This window comes from Martes martes, assembly GCF_963455335.1.
Source record: "Martes martes genome assembly, chromosome: 18".
Classification (NCBI taxonomy): domain Eukaryota; kingdom Metazoa; phylum Chordata; class Mammalia; order Carnivora; family Mustelidae; genus Martes; species Martes martes.
This window is the reverse complement of record NC_137906.1, coordinates 39,720,810-39,730,034: the sequence shown is the minus strand read 5'-3', so window position 1 is coordinate 39,730,034 and position 9,225 is coordinate 39,720,810. Positions and strand designations below refer to the sequence as shown.

Sequence of the window (9,225 nt, the reverse complement as noted above, 5' to 3'; positions counted from 1 at the left end):
GCCAGGCACTGGGTCAAGAGCTTTCCGTGCATTACTTAACCTTACCAAAGCTGGGAGTTTGGTGTTACTACCATCCCTGTTAAACATGAACATGTAGGTTTAGAGGCTAGCTAGCCTGGCTTTCTGGTCACTCAGCTGAGGGAAAGAACCAAGTTACAACCTAGTTTTCTTAAAACCAGAGCATGAAGTCTTAATGACAATGCAGGCTGTATCCTACAGGTAAATATATAAGAAGATTCAAACATGTTAAGTATTAGGCAACCCCCACATCTAATTTTATAATTTATTGTGAAGAAGTGCCAGGATTGGACCTGTTTATTAGATGTCATACTACCTTGTTTTATCTTCTAATCAAGTTTCTTATTTTAATTGCCTAAGCACTATGTTTATTACAGATGAGTTCAAGAGTATGAATAAGCAAAAACACCCAAAATTCCATTCACCCAGAGACAGCCAAAGCATTTAATGTACCTTCTTCCAAATCTGTGGTTGGAATTGCAATTCTTAGAAGATCTACCCATAACTCAATTTCCTGACCTTTCCTCGCGGTGCGGTGACTCCGTGGCGGTCGGCACATTGCTGCTGCGCCATTTCCAGTGACTGCAGGATCCTCAAATCACTCCTCCATTGTGGGCCGATGAAATGGTTTCTAGTCATTTGCTAGTAGAATCCACATATCTGTAATTACTGCACTGGGCTACGTTCCCTGCGGCGGAAGAGCCGGCTGAAGGGGGCCCATAACTGAGCATGTATTTGTCTAACCAGCAGACACGAGGTCCCGCTGAGACGAGTCCGCCACGCTGCCGGGCTTCAGAGTGAGCCAAAAGGTGTGAGGCAGGAGCAGGTTCACAGCGGCCCCCTTGGACAGCACAAACCAGCTCCCATGTAGCTCAGTGTTCCCCATGGTGGTGGCACGAGCTTTGGCACAAACAGCTGACAAGAGCATTGCAGGTGCGGCACACAAAGTCCTTGGCTTCAAGAACAAAAAACAGAGACACCAATTCCCACAATTTCTGATCTTGCTAAAAATCACAGTAACCCTAGTGCCCAGGAGCCACATTTCCCCCCAACTTTTTATTCTGAATAAATTTAAACCTGCTAAGAAGTTGAAAGACTGATACGGTGAACTCCACGCACCCTTCAGTAATTGTTAACATTGGTATGTTTCTCCTCTCTCACTTCACACTCGGTCTCTCTCCACATACAGATACGCCTGAACACACTTGGGCTGGAAAACCAGACATGAGCTGCAGAAACACTCTACCCTTCCAGTATGCATCTCCTAAGGATAAGAACCTTCTCCTATACAGATACAATACCATTACCACACTTAAGAAAAAAATTCCATAATATATTAGTTCATGTAGACTGTATGGCTTCACGTGTTCTTCTTTTTTTTAAAAAAAAGATTTTATCTATTTATGTGGCAGGCAAAGAGGCAGGCAGAGAGAGAGAGGGAGAGGAGGAGGAAGCTGGCTCCCCGCTGAGCAGAGAGCCCGATGCGGGGCTCGATCCCAGGACCCGGAATCATGACCTGAGCCGAAGACAGAGGCTTTAACCCACTGAGCCACCCAGGCGCCCCTTCTGCACTTTTTTTTAATGTTCACTAGGTTTTTACAAAAAGTGAGTATACTACATCCACTTAATATACTGTGAGCATCTTTCCAGGCTGGTAAATATAGGTTTTCATAATCCTTTTTAAGGCTGTGTCCTAGACTGAGTATCCCAGAGGCCGAGCCAAGGTGGGGTTCTTGTCCAGGTGGTTTACTGAGGGAGCACTCTCAGGACAAAAGTGCAGAGGAAGCAGAAAGGGCAGAGAGCCAACGGAGAAAGAGCGTGGCGGTCTCAGAGCTAGAGATGAGCGTCAGTCCACTGACCATCCCAAGGGGAAGTCACTGTCGACATCTGCTCCCCACCCCTCCCATAACGTCCCCCAGGTAACTGTCCCCCTCAGAGAAGCTGAGGGATAGGTGTGTGCCTGCGGGGTCAGGGGATCTGGGTGGGGCCCAACATTCCCCTACAGGCCGCACAGCTTTCAAACGTTGTCCTGTCAGAAACAGTGATGGAGGGGCGCCTGGGTGGCTCAGTGGGTTAAGCCTCTGCCTTCGGCTCAGGTCATGATCTCAGGGTCCTGGGATCGAGCCCCGCATCGGGCTCTCTGCTCAGCAGGGAGCCTGCTTCCTCCTCTCTCTCTCTGCCTGCCTCTCTGTCTACTTGTGATCCCTCTCTCTGTCAAATAAAAAAAAAATTAAAAAAAAAAAAAAAAAAAAGAAACAGTGATGGATGTACGGGACGTCCTCCACTTACATCATGTGACATTTGTTTACTTCCCTAGGGAAAGGCATAGATGTGAAATCAGTTAAGTGGTCTGCACTTTAAATTATGTATTTGCAGGGCACCTGGGTGGCACGGTGGATTAAGCCTCTGCCTTGGTTCAGGTCATGATCTCGGGGTCCTGGGATCGAGCCCCACATCGGGCTCTCTGCTCAGCGGGGAGCCTGCTTCCCGACCCACCTCTGCCTGCTTGTGATCTCTGTCTGTCAAATAAATAAATAAAATTAAATTAAATAAAATCTTAAATAAATAATTGGCCAAATTGCCACGGGAAAGTGACACACAAATTTGTACTTGACGTGTGTAAAAATACCTTTTTATGCACACCTACCCAATGCTGGTATCATGGCTATAATCACTTTTTTAAAAGATTTATTTATTTTTAGAGAGAAAGAGAGCATGGGGTGGGAAGGGGGTGGAGGCAGAGGGAGAGACTCTCGAGCAGGCTCCCCGCTGAGCCTGGAGCAGACAGGGATCTGTCTCACAACCCTGAGATCAGGACCTGAGCCAAAACCAAGAATCAGACGCTTAAACCACCTGAGCCACCCAGGCTTCCCTATGGCTGTGGTCATTCTAATTTGCGTGTCTTTCATTAATAGTGAGGCTACCATCTTTCAATATTTTTGTACTTAGTTATTGTTTTGATGAGACTATTGGGCACATCTGTGACATCTGTGGTATCAATGTTGGTGTAGTATCCTTGATTTCAGGTAAGTTTTATATTTCTTTTCAATATGATAAATTCAAATATGCTAAAAGCTTTCATATATTTTAAAGGGAAAGAGTAATTGTAACTATAACTCAACTATAGGGGTGCCTGGCTGGCCCAGTTGGTAGAGCACAGAACACTTTTTTTTTCCCCAAGACTTATTTATTTATTTGAGAGAGAGAGACCATATGGGAGAGCATGAGGGAGAGGGCAGGGGAAGAGGGAGAGAGGATCTCAAGCAGACCCTGTGCTGAGCGCTGAGCCCAACGCAGGCCTTGATCTCAAGATCCTGAGATCACGACCTGAGCCAAAACCAGGAGTCGGACGCTCAACTGACTGAGCCACCGAGGGGCCCCGAGCACACAACTCTTAATCCTGGGGTCATGAGTTCAAGCCACACCTTGGGCGTGGAGTCTACTTAAAAAAAAAAAAAATCAACTATAGAAAAAAAAAAATCAAACTACAAAACCAGAATAGGATTCACACAACAAACATATTGTCAGATATGAGCGGCAGTGAAACTGCTCTCCTTCAACATTTACAGTAACATACTCCCTGATCATGTACTGGGCATGTGAGTCTAAGTCCTTGACATACATGCATGTGCTCAGTCTTGACAGTCACCAAGAGATGTTAGTATTATTATCCCTGTTTACAAAAGGAGACCCACAGATGGAGAAGCTCAGAGCCGGAGGAAGCAGCACGTGGAGTGGGAGCCTACGGTAATAGCCTGCCCACGCAATCACCTCTATTTCAACTCCTGCAGCTGGGCCTTCAGGTCCCATCTGTAAAATGGGCAAACTAACAGTCCTTGTATAAACTGAGTAGGAGGGGCGCCTGGGTGGCTCAGTCAGTTAAGCATCTGCCTTTGGCTCAGTCATGATCCCAGGGTCCTGAGATCGAGCCCCGTGTGGGGTGCCCTGCTCAGTGGGGAGTCTGTTTCTCCCTCTGCTCCTCCCCCTGCTTGTGCTCTCTCTGTCAAATAAATAAAATCTTCAAAAAAATAATAAAATCATAAATTTGGTACTGTAAGTGTCTATTATTACAGTGTCTGTCCCACGGAAAGCACTCAATTACGTTAGCTATTCACATTATTATAGCAACTTAATGTCAGAACTTATCCCAAGAAAATGACTTTTGGGATTTCACCGACATCAAAAACTTCTGCACAGTAAAGGAAACAGTCAACAAAATGAAGAGGCAACCCACGGAATGGGAGAAGATATTCGCAAATGACACGACAAAGGGCTGATATCCAGGATCTATAAAGAACTCCTCAAACTCAACACACACAACACAGACAATCATGTCAAAAAATTGGCAGAAGACATGAACAGACAATTCTCCAATGAAGACAGACAAATGGCTATCAGACACATGAAAAACGTTCATCATCACTAGCCATCAGGGAGATTCAAATCAAAACCACACTGAGATATCACCTTACACCAGTGAGAATGGCCAAAATCAACAAGACAGTAAACCACGGGTGTTGGCAAGGATGTGGAGAAAGGGGAACCCTCTTACACTGTTGGTGGGAATGCAAGCTGGTGCAGCCACTTTGGAAAACAGTGTGGAGATTCCTTAAGAAATTAAAAATAGAGGGGCGCCTGGGTGGCTCAGTGGGTTAAAGCCTCTGCCTTCGGCTCAGGTCATGATCCCAGGGTCCTGGGATCAAGCCCCACATCGGGCTCTCTGCTCAGCAGGAAGCCTGCTTCCTCCTCTCTCTGCCTGCCTCTCTGCCTACTTGTGATCTCTGTCAAATAAATAAATAAAATCTTTAAAAAAAATAAAATTAAAAAAAAAAGAAATTAAAAATAGAGCTTCCCTGTGACCCTACAGTTGCACTACTGGGTATTTATCCCGAAGATACAGATGTGTGAAAAGAAGGGCCATCTGTACCCCAAATGTTCATAGCAGCAATGGCCACAGTTGCCAAACTGTGGAAAGAGCCAAGATGCCCTTCAACAGACAAATGGATAAGGAAGATGTGGTCCATATACACTACGGACTATGATGCCTCCATCAGAAAGGATGAATACCCAACTTTTGTATCAACGTGGATGGGACTGGAAGAGATTATGCTCAATGAGATAAGTCAAGCAGAGAGAGTCAATTACCATATGGTTTTGCTTATTTGTGGAGCATAAGGAATAACACGGAGGACATGGGGAGATGGAGAGAAGGGAGTTGGGGGAAATCGCAGGGAGAGAGGAACCATGAGAGACTGTGGACTCTGAGGAACTAACTGAGGGTTTTGGAGAGGAGCGGGGTGGGAGGTTGGGTGAGCCTGGTGGTGGGCATTATGGAGGGCACGGATGGCATGGAGCACTGGGTGTGCTGCATAAACAATGAATTCTGAAACACTGAAAAGAAATTTTAAAAAATGAATAAAATTTTTTAAAAAAAGAATGTGGACAAAAATTCAGCTACAGCTGTTGTTTCCAATAGTAACAAATGGGGAACATCTTAAATGTCTAACAGTATTGGATTGATTACATTCACTACCTACGTTTATATAATGAATGAAATGATATATAGCCATTAAAGTTAGCTCAAATATTGAATCACGTAAAAAGGTTTATTACAAAGTATTAAGCGTAAACAGATATAGAGTGTCCTGTACTTGCAAACTGTACATTTTAACAAAGAAAGATGAATACATACGACAGGAAAGACACACAAAATGGAGGGCGCTTATAAGCACATGCTCACAGTGCTGTAACTGGCCAATCACAAGAGCCAAAAGGTGAAGACAGCCCAGATGTCCACAAACAGACGAGTGGGTGAACAAAATGTTTGTCCACATGGCGGGAAACCCCTCAACCACAAGGACGCACTGACAGCTGCTGCGACACGGGTGGGCCTCAAACACACCACGCCAGAGAAAGAAGCCAGCACAGAAGGTCTCACAGGAAGTACCCAGAGCCGCCAAGCTCACGGACGTGAAGCAGCTCAGAGGTTACCAGGGGCTGGAGAAGCGGAGATAGAGAGCGACTGTCTAACGGGGACAGAGTGTCCGTTTGGGAAGATGAGAAAGTTCCGGAGATGGATGTGGTGATGGTTGCACAACACTGTGAATGTATTTAAGGCCATTCAATTGTACACCTAAAAATGGTAAAATGATCGATTTTATGTGAAGCGTATCACATATTCTGCCACGTGCACAGCAAAATTAGGAAAGGAGAACCTTACCGAAAGCAACCACGAGTAGATCAGGAAGAATCATACGGTCACCGCACTATTTACATAAAGCAAAGCAAACCTGCAGATGGGAAGATGCCAGGACGGGAAAAGCAGCTCCTGGAGGGCCGCGGCAAGCGGAGCCGCTGGACAGGGACCCGCGGCGTCTGTAGCGATGGAGTGGGACGCTGCTTTCGTCATGCCTCTGAGTGCGTGAATTCTGGCTAATCTACAGCCAGATTTTAGAAATCAACCAATCTGTCATCTCCATTTCATAACTGTGTAAGTTAATCTTGGGAAGCCCCTTTGATTCAGTGTGGCCTGACACCGAGCCTGTAGATTCCTAGGGTGTCAGATGAAATCAGCAATGGGGGGGCCCCTCCAGCTACGCGCATGGGGTTTCCTTGGTTAAATGCTGGCGGACTGAGAGGTCACCAAGGTAGCAGTGAAGAGGCTGTTCAGAGCCCTCCACGGCACTGCTAGGGCCCACAGCTGTGGCTGAGGAACACTGGGTATGACATAAAGGCCTAATTTGAGAATGCCTATATTAGGCATCTGTATTATGCTGCTGAGGCCATAGGGCAGATGGCAGGAGCCCACACAGCTGGTACCAACGCCTGTGGTCCAGGCATTGGTGCTTTGGGACCCGCTGGCCAAGGTAGGGCACCAGGAGGTCTGGCATAGCCATTCCTGACACACCACCCGGGCCAGGTGTCCTTCCTGGTCTCCTCTGCTCTTGGACACCCGTTCTTGCTTAATCAGCAGAGAGTGTGAATGTGACCACCAGGCAGGCCCCCACTTCTCTCTCCTCCGCAGCCCAACCCTCCCGCCCCACCACTCTGCCACCTTCCTTCTCTTCTGGAGTCACCCTGCTTAACTCACGCACACCCTGCCCCAGGGGAGGGCGAAAGGAAGCTCTTCATGGGGCGCACCGCCATCTGCACACCTAGGTCAAGTCCTGCCTTGCCTCACTCATTACTACAATGCGGACACACTAGGGTCCACTCGTGCCCCTCCGACACGGCTGCCGATGGTAAAAGCCAGAGACAACACTGCTGACACGTTTATCTCCCAACACGAGCTTTGTGAGAAAGAGTTTCAGATACTTACTTTGTGTTCTTTTTCTCCTGTGGCGGGTGCTGGCAACGCCAAACCTCCCAGACTGTGGGCCGGCAGCGACCGTGCTGGAAAACCCGCGTCCTGCAGCAGGTGACTCGGCACGGTGTGGGGCTGAGCACGGTGCTCCGGGCCACAGCCAGGACCAGTGCGGCGCGGGAGGCCGGGGCGTCCTGGCAGAGCCGCCTGCGCTTCCAGGTCCCAGGCCGGCGCCACTCCGAGCTCGTTTGAGGCCGGTCTCCTCCCAGGTGATTCAGACTCACCCACCTCACCCCTATGGCAGCCAGTCTTCACAAGCGCTGGGTGGCCCCATGTGTCCGCAGAGAAGGCAAGGCTCGGAGAAGCTCTTCGGGGTTCAACGCTGCTCCCCGGCACTGCCTGCGGCCTTGGGCTTCCCCTGTTCCCACCCCGAGCCGCCAAGAGGCCCTTGCCCGTGCCCCAGCAGCTCCGGGAGAGCAGCCTCAGGCACCACCAAGCTCTAGGGAGGTCATTTTAGGAGGTTCTGATCTTTCCCCAGGGAAACAAGACAAAGAGGAAATGGGCTTAAAAAATCACTGATATCTGTGGGGGAAGATTAAACATGTTTATTAACTTCCGCACACATTTTCCGACTTGGGAAGCGAGGGCAAAATCAGTCAAAAAGGCCTTCTAAGAAAGGAGCTGGGGTGGATGAGAGATTTTAAGACTTACCCCCAAACCAGCTCCAGAAGGACACATAATAACAATTTATAGAAACATTTTTACCACCTTTGAACAAAATACAATTTTATCCACAGTTTTCAAACTCATTTTCCACTCTCAAGAGAATGGAAACTCATGTTCTTGTCCAGAGTTTAAAGTATCTTGTTTTAAATTTTTCCTTGCCCAGACAAGCTCCTACTTGCCTCAAGAGGGTCTGCCAGCTTGCATGAGAGCACACTGATTCTCAATCCGCCCCTCGCTCGGTGTGATAAAAAAAACTGTAGGGAGAAAAGAGAGAGACGAGGAGTTAATTTTTAAAATCACTGTGTATATAAAGTTGAAAACCAGTGACCACAGCAGAGAATGCAGTAGAGAACCACGACGAGCTGTTTTGCAGGTGTGAGCGTCAATTCTAGTGACCGCTGTAAGATGAGGGAGAGGGTTCACATCAGGGGAGTTGGGGAGGGAAATGACCTATCTGGCTCCTGACGGTAATTTTGTAAAAATCTGTGTTATTTTTCTCATGACATTTCTCTTTGGTAGGGAAGTTGAAGTTTCAAACCCAACACATACAAAAGAAGGGTACAAAGTGTGTTCAAGCGGACGCTGGCCTAGGCTCCGTTGGAAGACCATGCCACTCTCACTCTCCCGGTCATGAGTTCGAGCCCCACGTTGGGTGTAGAGATGACTTAAATCAACAAATAGAGAAGTTATATGTAAAAATAAAATGTGTTCAAACTAGCAGCTGTGACAGTGTTAACCTGTGGTAGTCACCTAAGTCTGGTAGGCTCCAGGGATGTGATAATGCAGTTTGTTAAGAACAATGTCTTATTCTTGACATTTAACAAAGCACTTTCATCGATGTTTTATTTAGTACAGAGTGGAAGGACATGTTAGTTGGCCATGCTAATTTCAAAGACTAACAGGAAAACACAGATGAATGTCAGGAAACACCGAAAGGCCGAGGTGGGCGATGAGGATAAGCGGGCGTCTTTCAGTGGAGCACCCCCCCACCCCCGTACAGTCAGGGTGACCTCATTCTGCAGGGCTCGGCCTCTGTCCTGGCCATGGCTGAGCTGTTCTCCACAGTATGTTGTAGAAAACAGATAGTGATGCAAAGCACAGTCCTACTCAGGGAAATCCAAAGGAATCCTGTCCGTGTGAAGACACAGTCAGCTCTCCCGGGGGAAGAGGCGGGTTTT

General features: G+C 47.5%; 1 protein-coding gene across 1 annotated transcript in view; it reads right to left on the bottom strand.

Annotated features, from left to right (window-relative positions):
* Positions 1–7,905: 7,905 nt before the first annotated feature.
* Positions 7,906–9,225, bottom strand: part of MEIOB (meiosis specific with OB-fold) — a 28,801-nt gene continuing 27,481 nt past the window's right edge. Inside the window, exon 14 of the mRNA XM_080830094.1 lies at positions 7,906–8,301. Coding sequence (XP_080686220.1) covers positions 8,191–8,301 — 111 coding nt within the window. The 3' untranslated portion in view covers positions 7,906–8,190. The remainder of the gene's footprint in view (positions 8,302–9,225) is intronic.